Here is a 27,785-nt window from a genome sequence, read left to right on the forward strand (position 1 = left end):
CTGTGTTCTAAGCGTCGCGTAGTCGTTACGTTACAAGTAATGAGAATGTGATTATGAAAATGTTCCCTGAATATAGACAAATTATCTTATTACGAGTAACGAAGTAATTGTCGCATAATGATGATTGATTTTAAAGAATTTTTATAATTCAGGAAAAAATTCAATGATAATCCTTTCACAGACAGCTAATCACCTGTAGGTACAACAAAAATAAGTGGAAAGGACTTGTTTAGTCTTATAAAAAATCCTAAAATAAAAAAAAAATCTGAAATTTCTGTACGGAATTTTTCAGAATCATTCGAATTTGTCGGAATTTGGAACTTTAATTAACAGGATCTATTTTAGAAATTAAACTTTTAAAGTTCCTAAAAATTCCTAAATTTTATTTTTGGCTTAAAATCTTTAAAAAAATGTAAGGCGAAGTTAGTCGAAGACATCAGAAACAACTGAGGTCATGAAACCAACAAAGGTATTTTGATAATTAATCTTAGGAGTATATATAGCAAAAATCGCTTTTAAAACTTATGAATATTTAAGAATTTAAAATTGTCTTCCCCAATAAGTCTTGATCGAACATCGGTTAAGATGCATCATGCTCCGACACGTTTGAACCCAGCCTGCTGAAGACCACGGCTAGAGTTGTTAGGAAAGCAGCAATGAACATGATCAGAATCAAGGAGCACACCTATGCGCCGTTGCTGGACCAAAATTATCATTTCGTTCCGTTTGTCGTCAAGACAATCTGCCAATGGTGCAATGGAACAAAGGTTTTCTTGGACGAACTTGCTAAAATCATAACCTTGAAAACACATGAACCCCGAACCAAGTCTTTTTGACAGCAACGAATTAGCATTGCGATCCAGAAAGGGAATGCAGCCTCAGTCTCAGAGAAAATGGAGGAGATCTTTTATTTGTGATTTAGTCTAGATAAATAAATCGTTTATTTCTTAAAAATGTTACGATTACGAAGGCGTATTAGCACGTAGCACGTAGCATAGTAGATGGTAGAATGTTGCTCATGTCAATCAGAGTACAATAAATAACGGTGGACCATGTAACTTTTCAATTTTACACCGTTTCAAGGTCATGCCGTTAGTGTTAATATTACGCTATGTGACGTAAGCAGAGTTCTACTACTATGCTAGGTACGTTGATTACGGCCGAGTATCAATCATGTGCTAAAATTTCTTGCAACTCGAACTGAAAAACTGTAGAATTTTTTCGAAGTAAGTAGAAGTTAAGTAAAAGCACTGTCAGAGATTTGCCTTAATTTTTGTTTTCGAAAAAATGTCGGTGTATTTTACAACATACACAAAAAAGGCGGGTAAAATCTACGTCGTTTGATATTACCTTACCAAAGAAAATTGGAAAATTCGATGGCTCACTTAGAATGTTGTCCTGCACCAGAAAGAAGCTACCATGTGAAATGTAGCCTAGGGAGCTTTATACATACTACGACGTAGTATAACTACGTACATGATACAAAGCTGTAAGCTCTTCAACATCTCTCGACTTATCAAACAATCGCAATGAGGAACTGCTGAATTCTAGACTAAATATTTTATTTCTCTCACCATTTATACAATTCTACGGTCTTATTAAAACATTTATATCGACAAAATACTTTTTTTTAGAAAATACTTTTCGGTCTAGCTTCCAACCATTTTTGAATCTGCGGTATTTGTGACACTTTGTCTACCAATTTTTCCAGCCCGGGACGACCGTCTGTAACATGGCGAGCCGGTTTTCCATCCGGTGTACAAACGATATTGAAAACATGCAAATCGGCCAACGACAACTGATTGCCAACCATAAAGCCACTTGAATTCTCCTCAACCAGTTTATTGAAGAGATTCATGTATTTCGGTGTCACCACTGCGACGACATTTTGGCTGACCTTTTCTTTTTCTTCCTTAGTTGACGCTAACTGGATTGCGTAAAATGCTAAAAAAAAGAAGAAAATTTAAGAAATTTGATATGCTTGTCCTCTTGAAATATAAGTAGCATTTCAGGATCTCAGAGGAAAAAGTTTAACGCATGGCAAATCAAAAGCCCGAGAAAATCTAGAACCGTTGGACCAAAATAATTTTCTTTTACCTTCACTAAAATCTTGAGAGGCATCCAAAATCTCATTAATTTTCGCTTCTTCGAATTCATCTGAACCCAATAATCCAAACCTTTTGGCAACAAACAACGAACACGCTCGTGCACCAGAAATCGTTTTCCCATTGCTAAGCTCCAATAGAGGTAATTTCTCCAACAGTAACTCTGCAATCAACAATGATCATTTAGCATTGTCATCATATTTTCCTTGTGTTAAGACGACTTCAATAATATCCAAATAAAACATCGAAACCTACTGTCTTGAATATCCTTCGGAATCTGATCGAACAATTGACTCGGGACAGGCCAATCTTCTGCACCAAGTTGTAATTTGATTCGAATATCTTCAAACTCAACTTCCTTATACGCAAACATCAACCGAATCTGCTCGCCTTCCCACCTTACATCGTAATAAACCAACTTGTAAGTGGAACTTTCCATTTCTCAAATTTTAATTTTTCTCTGTTTACAACCAAATAGTCTTCGAAATGCTTCCAAGCCTGAGCACAACTAACAAAAATTGACAATTACACCGAAAATTCTCAGCAATCGCACACAGACACACCTGCAAGGTGACCAAAACAATTTGTGTGCGTGTTTTACGCTGTGAACAAACATCCGAAACTCATTTTCAAGTATTTTTTCTACAAACTACTGACATATCATGTAAATACTCAATAGTCCAGCCAAATGGAATTGGGTAAATTTTCATCATCCAACGACGTGAAACCACTGTAACAGTTTAGTGTCTCCATCTATTCGCTTTGGTAGATAAAATGCATGAAACCAGTACGTTACATATGGACAATGTGATATTTAAATGCGCACATTTGTTAAACGAAAACCATCTCGACTCGACATTGACCGCTAATCACTTCTAAGGTTCTAATATGATAAAATAAAATAAAAATCGCTTACATGGAAGCGGCGATACATCAACAAAATACCGAAATCAAAATCCATTGATGAACGAGATCTTTGGTATAACATTACCGGTTTTTTAGCATTAGAAGAGTGGATTGAAAGAGCGCATCTAATAAGAGTCATTAATTTATTACAAACAAATGTGAAATAAGCTTTATATATCAGTAGAATGGGGAATATTGGAAATAAGTATCTAAAGTATCTACCGCATTGATTTTTCGGGACTAAAACCACTGGAAAAAATTGTGGCGCCTCTATAGGCTAATTGAGGTTTCCCGATAGGAAATAAAATTAATGTTTTAGTGAGAAAAGTACATGAATTTGTAGAAAGAAAAAGAAATTTAACATATGAAGTACTAGATATCCGTGCTTCCGACTCGGCTCTAATTCCCGAAACATAACGTATACAAACGAAACACGTCCTCATGATAACCAGAGCCACTCAGTGTGAAATAGTTATTTATCTAACAAGGTACGGCCTCGTTTCATTATTACACATCTATAGCCTATTAATAGTATACTACTTCCCCTTCGGGTCGGGCTGTAACACCCCACTTATCAAATACACAACTTGGAAGCTCGTAAGTACAATGCTTTACGTGATTAGGCAATGTAAATGAAAATGAAACATACCGTAACACGTAAAGTACTTTGCACTCTATGACATCGAATAACCATTTCGGCTTCGTTTTTAGTAGATAATATCAAACTGCACACAGTTTCCGCTTAACGTAATATGATTGTTTTAGTTTTGTGATCAGATGTTAGTAGTCAGAAAGAGGCTGAAACATATGCGGCGAAATATTAATCTCGTAAAAGAAAAATCACCCGGCCTGAGATCATTTAAACTTGAAAGATTTTTTTTTTGTTTCGTTTTAAGTCATATTTTCGAACACAGCGATTAATACACATTTTCAAATATTTTCTTGTTTTTCGAGTGTGGAGTGTACAGATCTCATTTCGGAAGGCAATTATCCGATCCTGTGTTTAAGTGTACCATTTTTAGAGATTGAGAAGAGAAAGCTCAGGCATTATCTTTTGGTTTTACTTGCATGAACTCAAAAGAAAAATAATTTCAAGTAGATCAAACTTACACGCCTTTTTTCTATTTTCTTTATTTATGAAATCTGCACAGATAGATACAGTAAATAAATATCCACCTACATTCCACTGTACACAACTTTTTTTTAAGTAGATAAACTTAGTTTTCGATTTTTATTTATCGCATTTTTGTGGAATTAATCGTAAATCTACTGCATCCATACGATTTTTTTTGTGATGTAAGACTTTGGTTATCTTATCACCTTGCCTTATCTGTAAAACTGACTTATTGAGAGATTCATCATACCAAAAAATTAGTTAAAAGCGAAAAGGTTAATTTCGATTTAATCAGTCAACATAATCACCGCGACTTTATCCAAACCGTAGCACACTCAAGGTAAATAAAATATTCTAAATTCGAATAAATCATTGATGAGCCCAAAAATTCGCCATCGGATTGTGATTTTGCCAATTAATTTTAGAGGAAATACATCATCTCAACCATGACAAAAATCGAAGCATCTCTGTTGGAAGTCTTAAATGGCGGAGAACCTGCCAAAATATTGATTGCCATGAGCGACAGTCTGGAAACGTTACACGAAGATTTACAGTCCCGCGAATACGCTGACCGTGAGGAGCAGCTCACGACTATGCAAAAGGAAGTGCAAGCATTTTCAGAAAAGTCACAAGCCGCCGTAATTGCACTCTTGGAGAAGGAAAAGGGTCGAGTTTCCGTTACTTGGGAAACAATGTTTATGGTCAATCAGATTATCGTAAACGGAGCTGATCTAAAATTGGCTGAAGATATTGCTGCCATTGAAAATGTTGCTAGTATTACTGGTGAAAAGTTCGTTGAATTATTGGAGTAATGATTGTCGTTTTGTTTCACTTAATATAATTTGTGTAAAACGTTTGAAAATTAAAATATTACGTTGAATACCGTCTAATGCATTTAAATTTAATTTGTGTGTCCATTTGTCAACGCACCGCAAACCAAGAACCAGAACAGAATTTTAATAAGGTGTCTGATTGACGCCGAAGTCAGAATTCCTTATATAATGGTTACTTTTGCAACTTGGCATCATAATGCGTAAATTTTGCAAACTTTAGATCCCTCACTCTGTTACATAATCCATATAGTGAGCCTATCTATCATACAACAATTTTTGCAGCAAAGGCATCTAAGTACTGAGTTGCACAAATTAAGTTTTTAACGTTGCTAAAATACCACTGCGTTCCGACATCCTATACAAAATAAGGGGTCAAATAAACGTTAAAAGAAGTATTCTGGTGCTTGGTTTGCAGTGTGTTAGCACTGCGGTAAAAATGTCAAGTCCCTTTCCCCTTTTATGTAATAATCATCCCCTTTTGTGTGATCTTTGTTGAGCAGGGCCTACTTTTTGGAAACTAATTTCTTGAATTTCTTGAAATTTCTCGAATTTTCCCGAATTTCTTGAATTTTCTGGAATTTCTTGAAATTTCTCGAATTCGAGTTTCTTCAAATTTCTTGAATTTCTCGAAGTTTCCCGAATTTCTTGAATTTTCTGGAATTTCTTGAAATTTCTCGAATTCGAGAAATTCAAGAAACTTTGAGAAATTCAAGAAATATTTCTCGAAATTTCTTGAATTTCTCGAAGTTTCTTGAATTTCTCGATTTTCTCTAAAAGTTTCTAAAAAGTAGGCCCTGGAGACGAGGCCTTGACTTTTCTTCTTTATCAAGAGTAACGGAAATATGCATTAACGTTGCTAAAATACCACTGCGTTCCGACATCCTATACAAAATAAGGGGTCAAATAACCGTTAAAAGAACTATTCTGGTGCTTGGTTTGCAGTGTGTTGGTACTGCGGTAAAAATGTCAAGTCCCTTTCCCCTTTTATGTAATAATCATCCCCTTTTGTGTGATCTTTGTTGATCAGAAACGAAGCCTTGACTTTTCTTCTTTATCAAGAGTAACGGAAATATGCATTTATCTCCTGTAATGTCATAATATTCACAATTTGAGTGTCACTTTTAGAATCAAAATGGGCTAGATTTAAACACGTCATTAACAGAACGTACGTTTATTAACTGAAAATTTCGATAAATGATCATTTGCGCACGGCTAACTTCGATAATTTCACATTTATTCACGGAAAACTTCGATAATTTCTCATTTATTCACTGATAATTGACAAATTCTTGACAGTGTACTAGATGAGTGTTTTATTTGTGGGGAATATGAATGAGTGACGGCGTCATGGCGTGTTTATGTTTCAGTTTGATCTTTTAAATTTGTTTTTTATGGTGATTATGACATTACAGGAGATAAAACCTTGTTCCTAACACGGTAGTAAATGGGGGTTTTGCGCACACGATGTGTTGCCGAACTCGCTTCGCTCGTATCGGCAATCTCACATCTAGTGCGCAAAACAATCCCATTTACTACCTTATTATGAAAATAGCTATTATATTGCCTAATCAATTAAAGCACAGTACGTACATGGTTCAAAATTTTTATTTTGACGAGTGGTGACGTTATAGTCTGACCCGAAGTGGAGGGGTTTTAATGTATTATCAGAGAGGAGGGCCGAGCATGTTCTTTTAATTGGCTAAAACCTCGGCATGGGAATTAGAGGAATCATCTTTTGAAGGCGTCAGCAATAACTCGGCTAAGGACATTTTTAAAGAAAAACTGGCCTAAGCCGAGCTATAACTTTTAAGTTGTAGTATAAATAAGCAAACGTTCACTGACACGTTTGCAGAACTTACGTGAACCCTCGCATAATATGGGTAATATTACCCTATTGAAGCTTTTTTATTCAACAAAATAATCAAACTCAGAGTTTCCAGTTGGCATCTCCACACATTTAAAACATTATCCAGAGAACCATTTTCTTGCTCTAAGATGAACAAATGAAAAATATGAATTCCACAGTCCGAAATTAATTAATATTTTCAATAAACACAGTAGGTACTGTATGACTTGTTCTCCTCCCTGTTCAAAGCCCTTAAAAGCTTAGTGGCTACGAACATATTATGAACGCTTTATCTAATATTCATATCAGATGCATACGCTCACGCATCCAATCGAAAACAATATTTACAAAACAAAAACATTCCGAATCCACTTTAAATCGAAAACCATTTTTAACAGATGATTTCATTATTCGATGTGTGAATCATGTGGGAAATTGTGCATACTTACAAAATCTCATCGTATATGAATTAAGTTCAGTAAGATATCGACGTTTCAACGAAGTGTATCGATTTTATAGAATTATTATACTTACACTAAAGTGAAGACGCTATTTGTCCTCTAAGGTAAAATACGCCATTCCTTTAGTCATTTATTTAAGTATCGTGTTCGGATCACGAAACCAGCTCTAAATTTTAGAAAATTAAGTGAATGATAAAGATTGTATACGTTTGAAGGTGTGCAGTGCAATGAAACAAATACCATGCAGACCGGCATTTCTTCTAACCGAATTCGTAATTCCAATAAATTGCTTTGAAGTGAATCCAAAAAAATCAACAGTTCGACAATTAAATTTGGATTGATTTTTATTTCGAAAACAGAAATTGCAATGCGAAATTCTCTGATGAAATAATTATTTATACACGCAACAAGAAGTGATTCATTAGTTGTTCTTAATATTTCACAATACTGTGAAAACTGATGTTAAAACATGGAAATGTTTACTTTATTTTTTGCACTGGATGTAATAAGTGTAGTGTCTAGTGCGCAATTTCTCTTTATTAGAATATTGTTTACTCAAATCTTTTCACTTAGTCAGCACCATTTCTTACTAAGAATACAGTGGTTCCAGAGTTCCAAAATTTAAATTTCAATTGTATTTCCAGTTGTTCTCAGGTTCAGAAACCTAATCATAGAGTCCAGTCTCAGGTATTAGGTTGGCTGGGATTTTATTGCTTAAAAGTGTTACTTCTGGATCGTCGCAAACTATAAAGTAAAGGCGGTGGAGTTTGTAAATGATTCCTAGCAAAATTTGTTTAACAAATAAAACTCCAGATTTTTTATTATAATATTTCATTCTTGTTGTGAGCCAAAAATTCCTTTAAAAAAATCTGCATTTTCACAAATTTTGCGAGGAATTTATTTATTTATTTATTATTTATTCTTTGGTTTTATCGTCTACTTAAATAAGCTGACACAGCACAGTGGGAGCAATATTTTTTTATCTAGCATCAACTATATATCGAAAAATATAATATATGCAAGAAAACTTTGTTCTACGAAGTATTATAGAAACAACAGATAAACATCCTGAGCTTATTGAAAATTCAAGATGGCCGCCATTTAGACCGGAAGTGACACCTAACTTCTAAACAAGAAGTCCAATCGATGCCGTTTCTTCTGCAAAGTTATAGCTGATGACTCCAGCAGAAATTTCCTCTAATTTAAAATTCAATATGGCCGCCATTTAGACCGGAAGTGACCCTTAACTTCTAAACAAGAAGTCCAATCGATGCCGTTTCTTCTACAAAGTTATAGCTGAGGACTTCAGCAAAAATTTCCGTAATTGAAAATTCAAGATGGCCGCCATTTAGACCGGAAGTGACCCTTAACTTCTAAACAAGAAGTTCAATCGGTGAGGTCTCTTCGGCAAAGTTATAGCTGAGGACTCCAGCAGAAATTTACTCTAATTGAAAATTCAAAATGGCCGCCATTCAGACCGGAAGTGACCCCTAACTACTAAACGACAAGCCCAATCGATGTGATTTCTTTAGCAAAGTCGTAGCTGGTAACTTCAGTAAAATTTTGCTATAATTTAAAGTTCAATATGGCAGCCATTTACACCGGAAGTACCTCCTGACTTCTAAACGACAAGTCCAATCGATGTGATTTCTTCGGCTTCGGCTTTTGCTATAATTTTAAATTAAATAGGGCCGCCATTTATACCGGAAGTAACTCTTAACTTATGTACAATTCCTTCGCCAAAGTAATACTAAAAGCTACAGTCGAAAGTTGCTCATAACTTCACTTAGTTTCGCCTTTTCAACCGCAAAGTCATTTATAGAAATGTATTTCACTGAAAAAAAAAACAAACAGCTTATGTCGTTAGCTTTGTTACTAGTCATCAGTGCACCTCGACCTAGTAGTACAACTTTAAACTAAATCAAATCTAGCTGCACAGCAAACACACATCGGATAAACTTCATTTTTAATAAAACGTTACCGTCATCATAAAAGTTAAGTCTGCACTGAACAGTCAGAAATACTTTGTTTTAATCATTTGACGATAAAGTTAACTTGACTACCCACCCAAAATAAAATATTGAATTCAGTCAAACCCACCACCAAATAAAAATAAAAAGTTAAAAAAAACCATCACCAAAAAATAATATTAAAATCAGCTCATCGTCCTTCAGGGTGAAGTAGCAGATTTCACCTGACAGAAAAATATAAATAAAAAGTGAAGAAAAGAAACTACAAAAAAATAAAATTAAAATCAGTTCATCAGACCACAGGTGAAGTAGCAGATTTCACCTGAAAGAAGAATATAAATAAAAAGTGAAGAAAAGAAACTACAAAAAATTAAAATTAAAATCAGTTCATCAGCAAACAGGTACAGGTGAAGTAGCAGTTTTCACCTGAAAGAAAAAAAAATTAATAAAAAATTCACGAAAAAGCAATCAAATAAAATCTTCGCTGTGTTCTTCTTCGATGCCATTGGTCTCCATGACCTCGTCGACCTCCATGTCCTCTTCGTATCCCATGCTCTCGTTGTTCTCCATGTTCTCGTAGAATGGGTCCTCCGGTAAATTCAGGTCGTTCAATTCTTGTGAAAATTCTTCCAAGAAATCTGTTTTCGAAGAATCCAAGTCGATTTCTTCGGGTTCTTGTATGGTGGGGGCCTCGTGCGACATAAGCAGACTTATGACTTCAGGTGGAAGGTTTTTTCGTGTTCTAAATTTTTGTCTGCTCTTCATTCCATGACTTGCCACGATTGGATCTGACCAGTCTAGGGCTCTGTTGTAGACGTCCATTAGATTATGACTTCGCGTGTCTTTCCTCGCGTGAAATTGGCGATTATGGCGATAAAACTTGTTGCATGATTCTGCTGCATCTTCTGCGAGGACTCCCACTGGCAATTCGCTGGCAAGCAATATATCCCGGGAATGGATTAACACTTTGTGGATGGTGGGCGGCATCGGGAACCAACTATAGTGTTCCACGTAAAGTTCTGCTGTTTGCATACAGAACTCCTGAAACAGTTCTTCGTCAAGCGGAAGTTGACACGAAAGAGCGATGAGGATGACTCTCATCCTCTTTACGAAATTCTTCTCCTTCAACTGAAGAATATCCGCTAACTTGTCTGGATCAGAGAAAGCGACTCTGCAAACATTCCCGTTGTTTGAGTTTCCGGTGCCTTTTGTTGACGGAAAGGCCACTCTGATGTTCATTTTTTCCAAAAATGCAGTCTGCAGTTCACGTTTTCGTTGTAGCGCCTTTGCTTTTCGGTCGGTTCCACGTAGTTGCCACTCGCAGAAGTCTCTCCGATAGGACAGGTGCAGCAGGTGTTCAAAGGCACGTATCCACAAGTGCAACACGCTCATTCCATGCATTAACGAATCTGGTTCGGGCTTGAAGCGTCTTTCTATGTCTGTCAAATTATTGAACTGCTTCGACGTCGCTTTACAGATCCAGCATCTTAGTGTTGAGGCAGTGTTCGTAATGACAGACAAAACCTTGCCATCGATCATGGTCAGGTGCATTTCGTATACAACTGTTACTGTGACACCTGATAATGACGAACAAAAGTATTGATTACAATCATTTGCCAAATCACTGAACATACATGTTACAATTTACCTGAAATTGTGATTACGAACGGTTGGAGTAAGGCTATCTCTTGTTTAACGGACTCGATTACTTGTTTGGTGAACTTTTTAGTTTCCTTTGCAAAATTTAGGCGTATCGGTCTACAAAATCTGGCCGATTGTGGTGTTTGGTTTTTCCAAATTACTGTTTTTGAAACATCGACTGTTGAAATTTGAAGTGGTGCCATTGTTGTTGCGAACAGGTTTGCATCGCTAGGGCTGCCACTGTTCTCAGCGTTCTGAGTTTGATTGTATTTTTGGTTATAGCGGGAATGATCTGATGAGCCATCAGCTCCCCATTTCGCCTGCAGTTTCACGGTGATATTAGATCCTTGCCTTTTCAGCGAAGCTATCACCGGTTCTTGCAACGACAGTAAGCGACTTGCTGTATGATCCATCAATGCCTGCAAAGGTAAGGCAATGGAGACGTCATCGCTTACCTCCAGGCAGTGTGCAGGCGGACGACATTCATTTTTCGCCTCTCTGACGTTGTCGTATGAAGGAAAAATATCTGCGCCCTGTTCCTTCGCTAGCAATCTTGTGGCGATATACTGATGCTTCGAAAGCCCATTATCCAAAAGATGTGTCAGTGCTTTCAAAGGATTTAGCTTTTCAGGTTTGGCCAATTTATGTTTATCTTCGTTTAGAAGTCTGCAAATTTTCGTTGCCATTTCTCTGTTCTTAAACAGCAGTCTGAGCACACGCTCCAAGTCGTCTTCGTTCCTATTTTTGGCTGCTTTCGCTGATGCCAGCAGCAACGCTTCAATCTCATGTTGCCCCGCCAACTCTTCTGCTCGACGATTTTGTTGTCGCTCCCCCAGCTCGTCAAAATCTTTCTTTTCTTGATTTCGGGGTTTGCTTCCTTCAGTAACTGATGGTGAAAGCTATTAGAAGAGAACGATTCATTTATTACATTTATAATTGTTTGAAGGACTAGATTAGTGTAAAGTTGCTGCACAACGCATTATAGAAATGTAGAAGTTGCTTTTTAGACCCGTACAAAGTACTGAGATCTTATGCTTTTACGCATATGTTCCTAACACGCCGAGTTCGACTTTATGAGTAAGGAAAACCCTACTGCGGTTGTCAAGAGATGCCAAATCAATGAAAAAATGTCCGTCTGTCCGTCCTCTAACTTGTTTTCTCCGCTTGCGTTTGTCAAAAAAGAAGCTAGGTTCAAGGACAAGTGGTTTTGTGTCGATCCCTCCCGACTCGGGAGTCCCGAGCTGGGCGATGATTTTATGACATTTTTTTTGGTTGAAAGATGTTAATGACTGTAAAGCGGCAGTACTATTTACGACTCCTAACAAAATGGCTATACTGGATTTTAGTAAAAGTGAAATATCTAGGGAAAATGACACTTAGAGAGTTTCCGTTAACAGAGAATTAATAGGATATGTGCGTGGGTTGTTTCAGGAATCCCGTATATGGACATCTATATATAAAACTTTATTGAGCTACATTAAGGCATATATCTGTTTTGAAATAACAATATTATTTCCGTTTAGTTAAATATAGGTAAATACAGCGATATATATATATAGATGCTTAAATAGGAATTTATTAAATTTGACTTCATGCGGGGCTGTCGATGTTGCTTCCTCCAGCAATTTCTTAGTACGTGATAACAAGGAAAGGAGTGGGTAATATAAGGCGTTTTAAAGGGCTATAATTACCTTTTCAGCACAAACAGAAGAGAATGAAGTGAGAGAGATGAATAGGCTTCTGAAACGAATTGGCGCTAGATTTTGTTTTCATTTCATATTGGTCAAATTCTAATTCATTTATAACAGAAACCAATCATTTATTGTTCGGATAGAATAGAGGTTAGATGTGTAGATGTCATTTGAGTATGTGCGTTCTTAAAACAAAACTTCTTAAAATAATTCCGAAAATTCTAAAAAAAAAATAATTTGTGGTCTGATTTATGGTGTTTTTCATAGAAATACTTTGGAAAAAATGTACACACAGGATATAAATAAGAATTTTCATAATCCGAATTCCCAATAATAAGCGTTGTACAAAATGGACAAACTCGCATGAAATGACTACCTTAAGGATCGTATTGACCCAACTCTCATTTTCTTGAAAAAACACCTTCGGGTCCGAAAGCTTGGAATGTCGCCATTTCTTTAAAAAGGTGAGGTCCACTGAATTCACAAGTTTTTCAGTGGATGCGCGACCTCTTTCACTTAGAGGAGGTAGTCTTTCGGTCAGAAATCGCATGCTGTTTTCGATTCTGTTCTTGCGCATAGTGATCAAACTGTTGTTGTCATCAAAGAAGCATCGAATAACATCACAATACAGGAAATTGGTAATACTGCGTTCGGCCATTATTGAAAATTTTCTCACAGGAAAATTTAAAATGGAAATGGAAATTACACTGGATATTCGATTAAAAATTATTTTCTTCGTGCACTCGATTGCACAATTGTTTCTAGTATTGAAAAATACTTTTTTTTTTATTTGAATTTTATAGTTAGAAATTAATCACTTCTTATTTGATTTGGTTGGTTTGTTCGTTCGAACTTTTTCAGAAATTTTGAAAAGAGAACGATTTTTGTGTGTTGGTGACCGATGTCGAACAGCAAACTCAGGGCAGGGTTGAGAAAAACCCAATATCCAATTAAACTGGCAAATTAACTAATTTTATTTAAATTAATAAAAGCCTGTTGCATTTACCTATGGGTAGCTATAGCTATGTCTTATTGGGAGCATTTATCCATACACTATTTCGTTTCAAGACACTTAAAATCTTCAATAAAATCTTCTCGTAGAGCTCACTACTTCAACAACAACATATTGTATCATATTTCCCTGACCCTGCTTGTGAAAGTATATCGACCAATACGTACATAATAATCTCATAGAATTGCAAGAACTAGTTGAATTTAAACTGAAACTGTTGAATGTGAATAAGAGAAAATTGTGATTTTTGATCAGAAATTGTTTTCCCTTCAAGCGTAGGCTTTTCCTAAAGTTCCAAATAATGCTACTCTTTCTGAATTTGAATTTTTTTTCCAATATGAATTCTTTCTATAGCCCATATTGATGGTGCACCAAGAAAATGGATCGTGTGGTAGTTTCATATAGGAAAGTGCGTTGGTTAGAAAGAGTTGAACATAACAACGCGTTTGGACATTATTCCATTTTTGTTGACGTTCGTTATCAGATTCTGTAGACGTTCTGGCCAAATTGGTACAGCTAGCTGTTTGTAGTTCGATTTTAAGGAAATGAAACAGTAGAAAAATGGTTGAACAGAGACTCTGCACACAGCTGTGAAATATGTCGTCTGATGAAATTGTCGATGAAAATTCAACTCAATTTGTCCAAAAAAAGAACCTCCATGTCAGTGCGGTAGGTAAGTTATCGTGGCCGAAACCGTTTTCAATTTGTTGTTCGACTATTTTATCCCATGTCATCATTTCAGCACCAGTCAGTAGTGCAACAACGCAAACAAATGTAAAAGTTCGAAACACTGACTGCACCTGCCAAATTATCTGGTCCGGTGTTTGCAGTGTATGACAGCTGATTATCAACTTTTTCCTATATTTTTTTTGAAACGTTTATGGGATGGAAATTCTTCTTTGAGTGAAATTCGACCGTAAATTTCGACGGTTACAGTAGACCAAACAAGCCGACACAAGTGGAAGTTTCTTGTTTATCAATTGAACCAATTCAATTCGGCCAAAGTTCCTACGAGGGATTCTTTTGAAAAACAGCCTACCGAAATCGGGCGTGTTTTCTAGTGGAACTTTTTATAGGTATCTAGAAAGGACTTCGACCCTAGAAGCCAAAACCACTCTCAAAAAAATTCTTCGAAGCTTTTATGGCTGGTGAAAGGTGAAAGGTGATCGAAAGCCGAAAATTTGAACTTTTCTTACCAACATTTCTTCGGGTACACGAGCCGTACATGGTCTTGTGGGATGTCATTAGAAAGGTAATCACATGTACTATTGAGCCGAATAGAGACTCATTGGTTTTAAAATTAATCCGCACTGAAATATGTGCAGTTGAAGTTTTCAACAGAAAACTTGCACTTTTCTTACCAATATTTCTCTAGTTACACGAGCCGTGTGGGGTATCATTTGAAAGGTAATTTTATGCGCTTTTGGGCCAAATAGGGTCTATGGGGTTTGGATATGCGACATATGCGATGAAATATGGGCACTTAAACATTTCAACTTCTCATATTTCATCGTAGATGATTTCAAACCCCCATAAGATACACCACCATGTACGGTTCGTGTAACTGGAGAAATATTGGTTAGAACAGTGTAAGTCTTCGGTTGAAAACTTCAACTGCACATATTTCAGTGTCGATGAATTTTAAAACCAATGAGTCTCTATTCGGCTCAACAGTACATGTGATTACCTTTCTAATGACACCCCACACGACCATGTATGGCTCGTGTACCCGGAGAAATTTTGGTAAGAAAAGTGCAAGTTTTCGGTTTTTGATCACCTTTTACCGGTCACAAAAGCTTCGAAGAATTTTTTTGAAAGTGGTTTTGTGTTCTAGGGTCGAAGTCCTTTCTAGGCACATAGAAAAAAGTCCACTGGAAAATGCGTCCGATTTCGGTAGGCTGTTTTTCAAAAGAATCACTCTACACAATTATGTAGTTAGATGTTTGCATTCAGTCAATGCCTAAATTTTCTGTGATATCTAGGTGAGCTTCAGGGTTATTAAAATACGAGTGGTCGGTGGATGTACACATTTACATGCGAGATAGGATTTGATATTCAAAGACCCTTCTTCTTGATATTAAAATGGTCAAAGAAATTACAGCAAATGTTGTGAATTTGGAATAGAATATGTCGTTGTACATGTCCAGGCTCGTTCATAAACTTTTGTTATCAGACATTTCAGGAACGCTCACCGACGAAAAATAAGTTTCAAACAAAAACCTATCGTCTACGACCACTAGTACTTCATTTATTTGTCGAAAAAAAATCATAAATTCATATATCTATGTACATGATGATGATTCCAGAGAAAACTGAAAACTGTCTTTGCATGAGCAGCACTCTCTTCCTTCAATTACGTGATACCGTTTTAAAATAAAGTTGAAACATATCTGAAACAACAAAGAATGATCATGTAATTCAGATATTGAAACCAAACCACTTAAGAGTTAGTGGAGGTGGAGGATTACAGCTGTTTAAAGTAAAAATGTCATGGTCCAATTAAAAATCTAAGGAAAGGAAGGTGAAGTAAAAGTTATACGTATTCGTCTCGAACGATTAATTATTTTTTTACGATTAAAACCCTAAGGCACTTAACAGCGCTCACCCCTTAGCAAATTTTTAGCCCACATTTGTGCGCAAAAATATTCGTTTTTTGATGATTTCTCCGAACCAAAATCTTTTTTGAAAAATTAAAACCATTAAAGCATTTGCAAAATGTGTAAAATACACATTTTGAAAAGGTTTCTCCAAGTGGGTAAGGTTATGACGAAACAAACCAAATTTTCCTTTAAAAGTAACATATTTTTGCATGCTTTAATGGTTTTACTTTTTCAAAAAAATATTTTGGTTCAGAGGAATCATCAAAAAACGAATATTTTTGTGCACAAATGTAGGCTAAAAAATTTTCCAAGAGGTGAGCGCTCTTAACTACCAAACGATGTAAAAGAATTATCAAAATCGATTTCGGTTTACCCAAATTTAAGAGTTGACAGACACACGGACGCATTTTTTTTGCAGACTCGGCATCTCTGAGGAGCCTACAAAAGGTTTCCCTTTACTCGAAAATTTTGAATTTGACGTGAAAATATATCGTTTGGTTCGGTAACACTTACTTCGGAAGAGAAGATATGTAACTTTAATGCTGGTCGATTGTTGGATAAGTTTAAAATGTCGCTGAAAAATCGATCGTTGAAATGATGTAGTAGATCTGATGTATCATTTGTGCCAAAACAGACTACTTCGACGGTCGTCCACATTTTAAAGATACTCCCAATTCTTCTCGAGTTGCACCAAGACAGAGGCCATTCCAACCTTAAATACTTGAGTCGCAATGCTGTACTTTCATATAAGGCCGTTGAGAGATCGTCCCAAGAAAAACGAACGTCCAACCATAATGATGTTAAATTGAACAATTTTAATTGGGAAAATGTTTTTGTGTCGAATTCGACGGATCCAATTATTCGTAATTTATCTAATTTCGTGTTTTTTGCTAAATAGTTTGCAAAGTCTTCCCATGTATCTGCATCCCAATTGTCATCAAGCATATAAATTGAAAATTCCTTCAGCTGATCCACTTTTAGATATTCTCGGACATCGTCCAGGACAGCAGTCTTTTGAGTAGTTAAGGAAAGACTATGTAGATTGTGAAGAACATGGAGAGATGATAGATCCAAAGCTAACTCAGCGTCATTTCCCATAACGAGTAAAAGATGTTCAATATTCGAATTTTTGTCAAAAAAATCGGTTGGCAAAAGTTTATCAAAACTATCAAATGCAAATGAATTCAACCCAGTAATTCCATCCAGAATATCCTCCACACAATCTTCAAATCCTTGTCCCATAGAAAGACTATCGATATGTAGCTTTTTTATCCATGCATTTAATGTAATAGCGACATTCTTACTGATGATGATGGAACCGTCGATTTCCAGTGATTTGATGTTAAGACATTTTTTCACAAAAGTGGTATGAATAGCACTCTCATCAATTTTAGCTACTCGAATATGTGGGCCGATCTCAGACAAAACATTTTCGATTGGAACTGTGACTTTTTTCACACACTTCGCTAAGTCGAATTTTTGATTTTGTTTCTGCAGGTAATACTGAACACTTTTCATACGTTTACACGTGACCGCTAAGTTAATAGAATCAATCCAATTCAGATATTTGAATATGTGCAGTAACACATCATCACTTGCACTCAATAAATTCGCTTTATTTTTTTCAAAGTTCATTTTCGTTTATTTTTAGCCACCCTGGATAGGTAGTGTTGAAATTAGTGTTCAAAATTGATGTGGGATGAAACAATTTGCCTTTTTTTGATTTAGTGAGTGACAATTCCCACTTAGTCTCCTTCGGATAAGTTACATGTCTTGTATACCATGTCGAACATTACTCGTTACTCGCAATACAAAAATTGTTATTTATAACATGCAAAGAGTTTATACTTAGTACTTTAGGCGCTAGATGTGCAATTATGGCATGAGGCCGTACAGTCATCGTACACATCCTGATCACAATAAAGTACTTTGCACCAAATTTCATACAACACATCTGAAACACTTTATAAACTATAAATATACAATCCGACAAATGTTACACAAAATTTATACTAACTTCACATAAGCTATAAATTGAATGCATTGCAAACATGTATGTAAAAGTTGAATGTATGCGCAGGCCTCCCACGCAAAAATTGACTTCTAAATTTAGGAATTAGGAACTATACAAGTTGGCAATGCATTTAACTTATAGGGTATTTTTTTTATTAAAAATAGCTGTGATAAAAAAATGCTGTTTCAGAACTGAAATTATGTTTGCTTACTTTAAGTTTACCGATACAAATTAAAAATAGAAACAACCCAAACCGGAATTGGTCCATAACTATTTAACGCTTTTTTCTAAATAAAGGTATAGAACTGAACTATCGATAAGTTTTCTAAGGAGCAAAATCTTAAAATAGTGGCTATTTAAATTACATGATAAATCGGCGTTATTTCTTCACTTAGACTTTCAAAATCCAAGATTTCCTTCACCCAAACCGGATGTAGCACATAGCTTGTAAACGACAGACCGAATCATTTCCGTTTCCTGGACAAAGTTACAATAGAGACCCCAGCTGAAGTTTTCGTCATTTGAAAATACAAAATAGTCTCTTGTTAAACCGTAGGCACTAACTTCTAACTTCAAGTTCAATTGGAGCTATTTCTTTAGCGAAGTTATAGCAGGGAGGCTTTACTATAACTTAGCAGAAGAAACTGCATCGTTTAGACTTCTTGTTTAGAAGTTAGGGGTCACTTCCGGTCTGAATGTCGGCCATCTTGAATTTTCAATTAGAGGAAATTTCTGTTGGAGTCATCAGCTATAACTTTGCAGAAGAAACGGCACCGATTGAACTTCTTGTTTAAAAGTTTCGGGTCACTTCCGGTCTGAATGGCGGCCATCTTGATTTTCTAATTAGACAAAAATTTTGCTGGGGTTTTTAGCTATAACTTTGCCTAAGAAACGGCACTGATTCGACTTCTTATTTAAAAGTTAGGTGTCACTTCCGGTCTGAATGGCGGCCATTTTGAATTTTCAATTACGGAAATTTTTGCTGAAGTCCTCAACTATAACTTTGTAGAAGAAACGGCATCGATTAAACTTCTTGTTTAGAAGTTAAGGGTCACTTCCGGTCTAAATGGCGGCCATATTGAATTTTAAATTAGAGGAAATTTCTGCTGGAGCCATCAGCTATAACTTTGCAGAAGAAACGGCATCGATTGGGCTTGTCGTTTAGAAGTTAGGGGTCACTTCCGGTCTGAATGGCGGCCATTTTGAATTTTCAATTAGAGTAAATTTCTGCTGGAGTCCTCAGCTATAACTTTGCCGAAGAGACCTCACCGATTGAACTTCTTGTTTAGAAGTTAAGGGTCACTTCTGGTCTAAATGGCGGCCATCTTGAATTTTCAATTACGGAAATTTTTGCTGAAGTCCTCAGCTATAACTTTGTAGAAGAAACGGCATCGATTGGACTTCTTGTTTAGAAGTTAAGGGTCACTTCCGGTCTAAATGGCGGCCATCTTGAATTTTCAATAAGCTCAGGATGTTTATCTGTTGTTTCTATAATACTTCGTAGAACAAAGTTTTCTTGCATATATTATATTTTTCGATATATAGTTGATGCTAGATAAAAAAATATTGCTCCCACTGTGCACAGTTACAATCATCGTCATTTTCACAGTCAATACATCAAACATTAAACAGTGTTAAATTAAACATTAAACACTAAATCAATTCAGCTTTCTAGCTTTGTCACTCAATTTGCTCAGTTCATCTAAGTCTACTTCAGTTCCAAATCAAATTCACATAAACGTTCACATTAATCACTTTTTCAAATTCAAATTCGATCCTCCAAATTCAATTAACCTATTAACCTCTCAATAGCAATTTACTTCCACCACAGTCCTTTGTCACGTAACAATCGTCATCTCTAGTATCACAGTTCTATCAGGTTACCGAATGCCCGATCTGGCAGTTTCAGAACTTCTTGTTTAAAGCGCTTAAACGGTAATGTTGGATCGACAACTGCCGCTGCACAATTGAATGCTTTGCACGCATTGTTGAGTGGAGAGTTCCATCCATATTCCGTTCTCGGATGTTTCAGCCTAATCACACCTGAATTTCTCAGTTGACGATCTCCAGTATTCCAGTTCAGTTGATTACGTAAGTATGGAGAATCCAGACGCCCAGACACAATTTGGTGCATCCACAGTGCAGCCGAAATTACCCTTCTTCGGTTTAGTGAGAGTAATCCTAGCTCCTCGCATCGTTCTTGGTATGGTCGAATCATTTACAATCCACAACAACTCCCAATGTGGAGAACCTGTCGAATTTCACTTTCTCTCCCTGTAGATGCTGAGCTAATACAATACTTCATGCATGGTATCTGGGTCGAGTTCCGACTGCATTTTGGGAGTTATACAAAAATCTGCTAAATCTCCTAGATTCTTCAGCGCAGTAAACATAAAATACCTCGCTGTCTCTGGCACTAAACCACATCCTCGACAGATCTGCTCGCTAACGATCCATATCTTGTGACCTTTAACCTGTGAGAACAAAGCTTGACTTGACCTAGTCTTAGAACTTTGTACTACAACCCGTCAGAAATTCGATTGCATGCAGTCTGAGCGTCCAGAAAATTGTTAACACTCATAGGGTAGGGTATACACATTGGAGAACTAAACACTCGACGAAAACTTGACTGATGACAGCGATTCTATTGACGATTCGTTATCAGTGCAAATCAAAACTTTCCAGTCCCCGTACGGTCATCTTCGCAACACCTTCTAGGTCAACGTTACTTGATAAATGTTTTCTGTTTTCTTTTTCAGCGAACCAAACATGTCGACGATACCTGACTCATTTTGCTGTCCAATTACTCTTGCCTTAATGGACGATCCTGTTTGTGACAAAGAAGGGAATTCCTACGAGAAATCAGCTATTTTGGATTGGATCAGTAGACACGGCTGCTCACCCATCACACGATCTCCAATGGAAGCAACTGATCTTGTACCAAACCGAGCATTGAAAGATATGATTTTGGAATACTTTAAGAAGCCAACACCACCTAAAGTCGTTGCAACTGATTCGTCTCAAAACATTGATCCAGACAACATCGAAATGCGAACATTCGTTGACAAATCAAAGATGCTAATTACCATAGACCCAGGTAATTCGCAGGTGAGAACGTTTCTCGATGTGTCTTGTGTGATTGATGTGTCTGGATCGATGGACTGTGAAGCTACACTTGTAGGCGAAAATAACCAGCGTGAATCGTTCGGACTTACGGTACTGGACATTGTAAAACATGCTGTTACAACGGTTATAACATCACTGAGCTCAAATGATCGTTTAGCAATAGTCACGTTTTCCGATTCAGCACAAATAGTGCTACCGCTCACCCATATGGACGAACGTGGACAAAATGCAGCTATAACGATCTTGAAAGGATTACGCTCAGATGCTAGCACTAATCTTTGGGCTGGTCTAGAAAAAGGACTGGACGTTTTGAATACGAATGACGACAAAAGTGAATATAATCGGATCTCTACAGTCATGTTATTTACTGACGGCGAGCCGAATATAATTCCACCACGGGGACATCTACCAATGCTTCAAATGTACAAGGATCGGCTCGGAGCTCTTCCGGGAATTATCAATACATTTGGATTCGGTTACAATTTGGACAGTGAATTGTTGAATAGCTTGGCGAAAGCTGGTCAAGGAGGCTATTTTTTCATTCCGGACTGCAGTTTCGTCGGTACAATATTTGTGCATGCAATTGCTAATCTGAAGGTCACAATTGCAAATACTTGTCGACTCACAATTGAACCTTTGAATGGGACTGTATTTGTGGATCCGGGTAAAGATTTGGGTGAATATTTAACCGCCTCCGATACTTGGGGAATCACAGTTGATATCGGATCGATTCAAACTGGCCAAACGAAAGACATTTTACTTCAGATGAGTAATCTACCACAAAAAGGCACCGTGTGTGCATTGATCAATCTGAATACTAAAACTCGAACCAATAACCTGCTTACCTTGTCAGCGGAATGTGATTCATCCTCATCGAATGATCGTATCCTACCAACTTACTATCGATACAAATTCGTTGATGTTATGAAAAATGCCATGAGATTGGTGGCTGATGGGGGCGATTTCGTATTGGAGGCGAATACATTGGTACAGAATTTGATCAAGGAAATAGAAAATTCGCCTTCCCATGAGGAAAGTTCCGCACTCTTACAGGATATAAAGGGCCAAGTATTGGAAGCCATTAAACCAGATTATTTCCGAAGATGGGGACGTCACTATCTGCCATCGTTAATGTATGCTCACATTTATCAAGTCTGTAATAATTTCAAAGATATTGGGCCTCAGGTATATGGTGGTTCATTATTTAAGCTGTTACGAGACGAAGCTGACACTCTATTTTCGAATCTACCTCCGCCAAAACCATCTCAGAATGTTACTCTATTATCTGGTCCGCTGGTTCAGCAACAGCAACTGTCGAATGTTAGATCAAAGTTTTCAATGCGACTGTTTAACAGTTCCAGAAACGTTTGCTTCCATGGAAATGGTATGGTTCGACTGTTCGGTGGTAAAACGAAGAAGGTAGAATCAATAGTCAAAGGAGACAGAGTTGAATCTATGAATGGAACAGTAGCTACGGTCATTTGTGTGATTGAAACAAAAGTTGCCGAGGGAATCACGCAACTATCAAACTGTAAATCCGAAAATGGCTTGTCTACTTTGCTCATAACACCCTGGCATCCGATTCGACTGAGCCAGTCGCAAGACTGGATTTTTCCAATATCAATTGCAGAGCCGAAATCCGTACAGTGCGGAGCAGTATACAATTTTGTTTTGGATGGACAACATATCGTCAATGTTGATGGCATTGATTGCGTTACCCTGGGACATTCGTTCGTTGATTCAGTATGTGCTCATGAATATTTCGGTACAGAACGTGTGATCAGTGACTTAAAAGCCATGAGAGGATACTCAAATGGTTTGGTACGATTGAGTGGAGTGCAGAGAGATCCAATTACATCTAAAGTAGTTGGTATCATTGAAGGCTGAACAATTATGACAAAAAATATTCGATAAACTTTAGGTTTTATAGCAAAGTGTATGTTTAACCTGAATATTTTGCAGCATAGCTCTGCTTCTAGCAGTTCTAGCATTAATCTAAGAAATATTTGGAGGCTTATGCATCCTAAGATAGGAGTCATACATATTTGAAAATTTAAAGGTTTTTGGAAAAATAAGTGTTCGTGCTAGAAGCAGTGCTATGTTTGAAGACAAAATATTCATTGGTCATTGACCCGATGAAGTAATAAATTAAATTTTCTGACATTTAAGTAAAAAATTTTGGGAAAACTTTGACTTCACGAAGATTTGTGGCCGGAGTGAAGCAAAGGCACATGTATTTCATACATGTTGGCTGGAGCTTGGAGCTTTCTGAGTCACTTACAAAAAAGCTTTTCTCTCTAGGTCTTCTGTCATGTTAGCAAAGGTTCCTACCGAAGAGGACGTTCTGGTCCATGGTAAGTACGTCGAGTTTCAATGGTCCTTAGGGAGTAAAAAGGCGTTCGTTTGAACCAGTCTTGAGACTGAAGCGAGCTCAATGTGTGTTTGGGCCGTTGACTGAAAAACCATTTTCAGATAGTTTAGAGAAGTTTACACAGTTTACGTGTTACGATTTCGTAACATAAAGGAGGAGACGCCATTTGAAGGACTTTAACGCGTGTGCAGATAGTTTCTCGCAACTATCGAATTGATTATAGACAATAGAAACTGGCTGAACAAGGATTAGCAGATCCACGCCAAAAGATATGTTTGCAGGCGTCCATGATAATAGTAGTGGTATTGTTGTAGTCCTTTTCCCAGAGCCATGTTAGGACCCATTTTAATTTTTTGAAACAGTCAAGGATGTGTTTCGTCATATTTTCAAGACTTCGAAAGCTATGGCTTCATCACAAATTATCATACGACAGCAGAGTAAAACAACGGTTGCTATCACGGCAGAGTAAAGTAAATCAGGCAGGAGCTTGATTTGACTGGGGTCACTTATTTGACTTTTCGAAAATGGACCGCTTCCGCCTGATTTATTTTACTCAGCCGTGTTACTATGCAAACTGAAAATCTCCCAACATTTGTGCATAGGGGGATTTTTTTAGATTTTTGTCAGGAATTGTAAAGAACTCAAAGATCATTTTCTGTCAAAATGTATAGAGGATTTCACAGCAGAGTAAAATCAGTATGAAAATGAATTCAAGTGAACACTGACGTAAATTGAAATAATTTATACATTTCGACTGTAAATGATCTTCGCGTTAATATTTTCTTTTGTTGTTCCGTAAGTATTTTTTTTTGACGGGAGATGTCGCCCACTTCTACTTTAAGTGCCAATTAATTTAAATATTGAGGACATTGAGGATCACGTTTTCCACCAATACGCCATCTTTCGTGAACATTCATCGAATTCTTTTGATAGTAAAACCTTACATATTTCGTGTCACTCTGTTGAGTGTAAATCAGGATACATTCTCAACGAAAATTCTATATCTCATCACACACATATTATAACTATCATACCCAAAATGAAGGAGATGAAACAAGTAGTCATCTGTTAGCGACATAAACGGTGTAACGTCAGTAAACTCTTTTAGCGTTATGATGTGTTCAGAATTCTCCAGCTGTTCTCGTATAAGTATAGTGAAACTTAAGAGGTACAAGGTTATTAAGACAAAGGAAGTAACAGATCAAATCGTTATACGGCTATGAGCTTGCTATTTAACATTAAGGGTTTATTGATGCTTCAGCGGTTCTCTAAGAATAAATCAAATCTTTCACACAGATGCAAGGCAGAACATAATGTTAATCATTTTTCGGCGTGGGGTAATCTGGCACACCATACAAATTAATGGTGTCCCAGATTCACCGCTAAGGGGCGAATGTGGCACAATCATGACTTTTCGTTACATGTAATAAAAGGGTGCATACTATGATCGCGTGTGCCTCCCCGATGCCCATTTTTCCTAATTAAAAGTTGAATTTTCTCCGCGAACTTCAGTGGAAATTATATACGGAGCTATTGGTATTGAGATCGTTCGATGGTTAGTTCTTACGGCATACGTAAACAAAGTCCACTATTTATGGAAAAATGGCACATTTATTCTGTATAATACATTTTACACGTTTTTTTTCGGATTAATTTTTTTCTTTTCTTTTTTAATTTTTTTTCTTTAAATTCATTCATATCAGTAAATTAATTATAATAATAATATAATTTTATGCGCATGATAGCACACCTTTACAACTATTATTTTCTTCGTCATCTTCATTTTTTTTTTTTATTTAAAAATTTTATCTAAAGTTACTGTTCAATCGTCTTGTTTAGCAAATGTTTTCATACTTTTATTTCTTTGAAATTATGTCTCCGATTTGATGGTTTTGGAATCCTACTAAATTGTAATTATAAAATTTCGCTTCATCTTTTCTTAAGTTTTAAATTTTGAATTTTCTTTTTCAATTTGTCGTAAAAGTAGCATTTATATAGGTAAATTGAATTCATTTCCTTTCTTCGTTTACAGGTGAGCAATCAAAAGTTTTTTTTTTAATTTTATAATTTTTAATTTTTTGTTTTTTAAAGACCTTTGGATGCCTTCGGTTATAGAAAAAATTTATTCATTTAACGGCCTATAATTTCTGTTTTTAATTTCTTTTTTTTTGGTTTCTTCTTTTACACACTTGAGCAGGTAATTTTTATTATTTTTCGTTATAACAAATTGCAAATTTTAACAATAAAGTCTGTTTAAAATTTAAAAGAAAAGTCGTTAGAGCCGTTAACACAGGCAAGAGTCGTTTTAGATTTGAGACCAATTTCGTTTGTTTAATGATCAGTGGCTGACACAAATATTTGAATTTTTATTGCGCAAAACCAGTTCTTGTGTCTGTTATTCTGGCAGGCGTTCATTAATAAAAACTTACAATCCTGTTTCGACTTTCTTCCTTTCAGAGAAGAAAATCGGAATATTTGTGCAAGCTACGAGCAGCGAAACAGAGGAAATTGCACGAGCTCATGACGATATCAATTACTCTTCATTTTATCGATAGATGATCCGTTTTGGTGAAAAGAAAATCAATTTGTTTTAAAATCAAAATAATGATTCTGCGTTAGATTAATCAATGGCTTTGGTGACTTGACCTTTTATTTTCATTGGCAAGATAGATTGGACGCTGTTTGATGGGATTTATAACTTATAGGGAAATAAAATCAGCGAATCGTGTTCTGTTATTAGTCTGGAGAACTTTGAGATTTTTCTAAGTTACGATGAAAATTTTTTCAATTTTTTCATCGAATTCAGAGAATGTTCAACGCTCGATAAAGAAACTCTCTTTAACGTCAAATATAGGAAATTGACTTTCGTTTTTCAGAAAAAAATTTCTTGCTTGAACACAGTTAACTAACTAACGACGACTGGTTCCTCATAATTAGAACTTTTTATTAATGATAGGATTCTATGAAAAATCCTATCAATCTGTCACTCACTGAAATTATTATAGTGGTCAAATCCTACTAGTTTCACAGACACAAAGTCAAACATCAAAGAATTCATGAATCTGTTTTCTAAAGCTGCAAACGTTGTATATCACCGGGAAAAAAGCTTTGAAACGAAACTTTTTCTTCGAATTCTTTGATAGATAAAAAATTGAAATTGAAGTGGTTTACTTGGTTGGTTCACTTTTTATACACAAACGTCAGAAAAGGGATAAATGAATAATGAAATGGAGCTAAAAATGGTCCTGATTCTTGATACACATCGCACACAATGAACGGTTTCTTTGTTTGCTTTCTAATTATTTTTTTTTTGGATTTTTCAATTAAAATTACTGAATGAAATTAAACTACAAAATAAATGTGTCGCTTGTTTAAGTCGGTGTAAAATTGTATAATTAATACTAAACAATAGAAAATAAAAACTAAATTCATAAATATATAGAAAATGTGCCAATTTTTTTCGTTTTGATTTTTTTTAAGTGTTGGGATATTCAATTTTTGCTAAGAATTATTTAAATAAAAAAAAAAATTAATAAAAATAAAAACCGATAAATCGACAAAAATTTCATAATATTTAATATTCAAAAAAATAAAATGTACAAATTACAATTATTTAAGTAAAAATAAAATTAATGTGTGGATTCCGAAAACGATTAAATGTAAAATAAAAATAAAAAAAAATCGTTTCTATTATTTCAACATTACGACGACCTCATCATTAAAGGTTGTGGCTGTAAAATTCTTTTCTTGCTTCGTAAAATTAAAATAATTTTTATTGAATTATTTACGCTGCGGCTTAATTATTACATTTTTTTACTCAATATAAAAAAAAGAAGAAAAATAATTTTCGATTTTCAAATTTCTTTCTTTTCTTTTTTTGTTTTGTATATCATATATGCTGCATGAATCTTTTACGATTGTAATTTTAATATAAAAAATAATAATATTTTTTTACCTTTTCTTTTATTACATGTCGTCGTTGACATTCCAAACATATTTCTTAAAAATTTTTCTTCACTTAAATTTTTAATTAAAACTAAAAGTAAATAATTTTTTCTCTCCTTTTCTCTACCTATCTCTCTTTCTCCTTTCTCC

The 27,785-nt window shown here is 35.8% G+C and overlaps 4 protein-coding genes across 7 annotated transcripts; 2 read left to right on the plus strand and 2 right to left on the minus strand.

Moving 5' to 3' along the window:
• The first annotated feature begins 344 nt into the window (after positions 1-344).
• On the plus strand, positions 345-23,489 carry LOC119079635. 3 transcript variants are annotated; one of them, XM_037187657.1, is made up of 3 exons: positions 345-361; positions 3,147-3,150; positions 20,962-23,489. In XM_037187657.1, exon 3 carries the CDS (start codon positions 20,963-20,965, stop codon positions 23,204-23,206), a length of 2,244 nt encoding a protein of 747 aa, XP_037043552.1. In that variant the 5' UTR covers positions 345-361; positions 3,147-3,150; position 20,962; the 3' UTR covers positions 23,207-23,489. The 3 variants fall into 3 exon arrangements, with proteins under 3 accessions (XP_037043552.1, XP_037043550.1, XP_037043551.1); XM_037187655.1 differs by lacking the exon at positions 3,147-3,150 and adding an exon at positions 4,421-4,425 and having other exon boundaries at positions 20,963-23,489; XM_037187656.1 differs by lacking the exons at positions 345-361; positions 3,147-3,150 and adding an exon at positions 7,279-7,369 and having other exon boundaries at positions 20,953-23,489.
• On the minus strand, positions 1,546-2,633 carry LOC119079643 (glutathione S-transferase 1-like). The gene is made up of 3 exons (XM_037187667.1): positions 2,361-2,633; positions 2,098-2,268; positions 1,546-1,944 (listed from the first exon to the last, which is right to left on the minus strand). The coding sequence occupies exons 1-3, from the start codon at positions 2,542-2,544 to the stop codon at positions 1,631-1,633; spliced, it is 669 nt and encodes a 222-aa protein (XP_037043562.1). The 5' UTR covers positions 2,545-2,633; the 3' UTR covers positions 1,546-1,630.
• Positions 4,415-5,005, plus strand: LOC119079646. 2 transcript variants are annotated; one of them, XM_037187672.1, is made up of 2 exons: positions 4,415-4,465; positions 4,525-5,005. In XM_037187672.1, exon 2 carries the CDS (start codon positions 4,572-4,574, stop codon positions 4,935-4,937), a length of 366 nt encoding a protein of 121 aa, XP_037043567.1. In that variant the 5' UTR covers positions 4,415-4,465; positions 4,525-4,571; the 3' UTR covers positions 4,938-5,005. The 2 variants fall into 2 exon arrangements, with proteins under 2 accessions (XP_037043567.1, XP_037043566.1); XM_037187671.1 differs by having other exon boundaries at positions 4,551-5,005.
• Positions 15,807-17,958, minus strand: LOC119079638. Its single transcript, XM_037187662.1, has 2 exons — positions 16,693-17,958; positions 15,807-15,969 (listed from the first exon to the last, which is right to left on the minus strand). The coding sequence occupies exons 1-2, from the start codon at positions 17,812-17,814 to the stop codon at positions 15,862-15,864; spliced, it is 1,230 nt and encodes a 409-aa protein (XP_037043557.1). The 5' UTR covers positions 17,815-17,958; the 3' UTR covers positions 15,807-15,861.
• Positions 23,490-27,785: the final 4,296 nt, after the last annotated feature.

Source organism: Bradysia coprophila, unplaced genomic scaffold (genome assembly GCF_014529535.1).
Source record: "Bradysia coprophila strain Holo2 unplaced genomic scaffold, BU_Bcop_v1 contig_324, whole genome shotgun sequence".
Classification (NCBI taxonomy): domain Eukaryota; kingdom Metazoa; phylum Arthropoda; class Insecta; order Diptera; family Sciaridae; genus Bradysia; species Bradysia coprophila.

What these genes read in the sequence shown, in the direction of transcription:
- LOC119079638 (XM_037187662.1), bottom strand. Translation starts at nt 17,814, where the DNA reads ATGAACTTTGAAAAAAATAAAGCGAATTTATTGAGTGCAAGTGATGAT. An exon ending in TACATATCTTCTCTTCCGAA is followed by an intron (nt 15,970 to 16,692) that starts GTAAGTGTTACC and finishes TTGTTGTTTCAG; the next exon opens with ATATGTTTCAACTTTATTTT.
- LOC119079643 (XM_037187667.1), bottom strand. Translation starts at nt 2,544, where the DNA reads ATGGAAAGTTCCACTTACAAGTTGGTTTATTACGATGTAAGGTGGGAA. An exon ending in TCCGAAGGATATTCAAGACA is followed by an intron (nt 2,269 to 2,360) that starts GTAGGTTTCGAT and finishes TGTTGATTGCAG; the next exon opens with AGTTACTGTTGGAGAAATTA. An exon ending in CTCTCAAGATTTTAGTGAAG is followed by an intron (nt 1,945 to 2,097) that starts GTAAAAGAAAAT and finishes TCTTTTTTTTAG; the next exon opens with CATTTTACGCAATCCAGTTA.
- LOC119079635 (XM_037187657.1), top strand. Translation starts at nt 20,963, where the DNA reads ATGTCGACGATACCTGACTCATTTTGCTGTCCAATTACTCTTGCCTTA.
- LOC119079646 (XM_037187672.1), top strand. Translation starts at nt 4,572, where the DNA reads ATGACAAAAATCGAAGCATCTCTGTTGGAAGTCTTAAATGGCGGAGAA.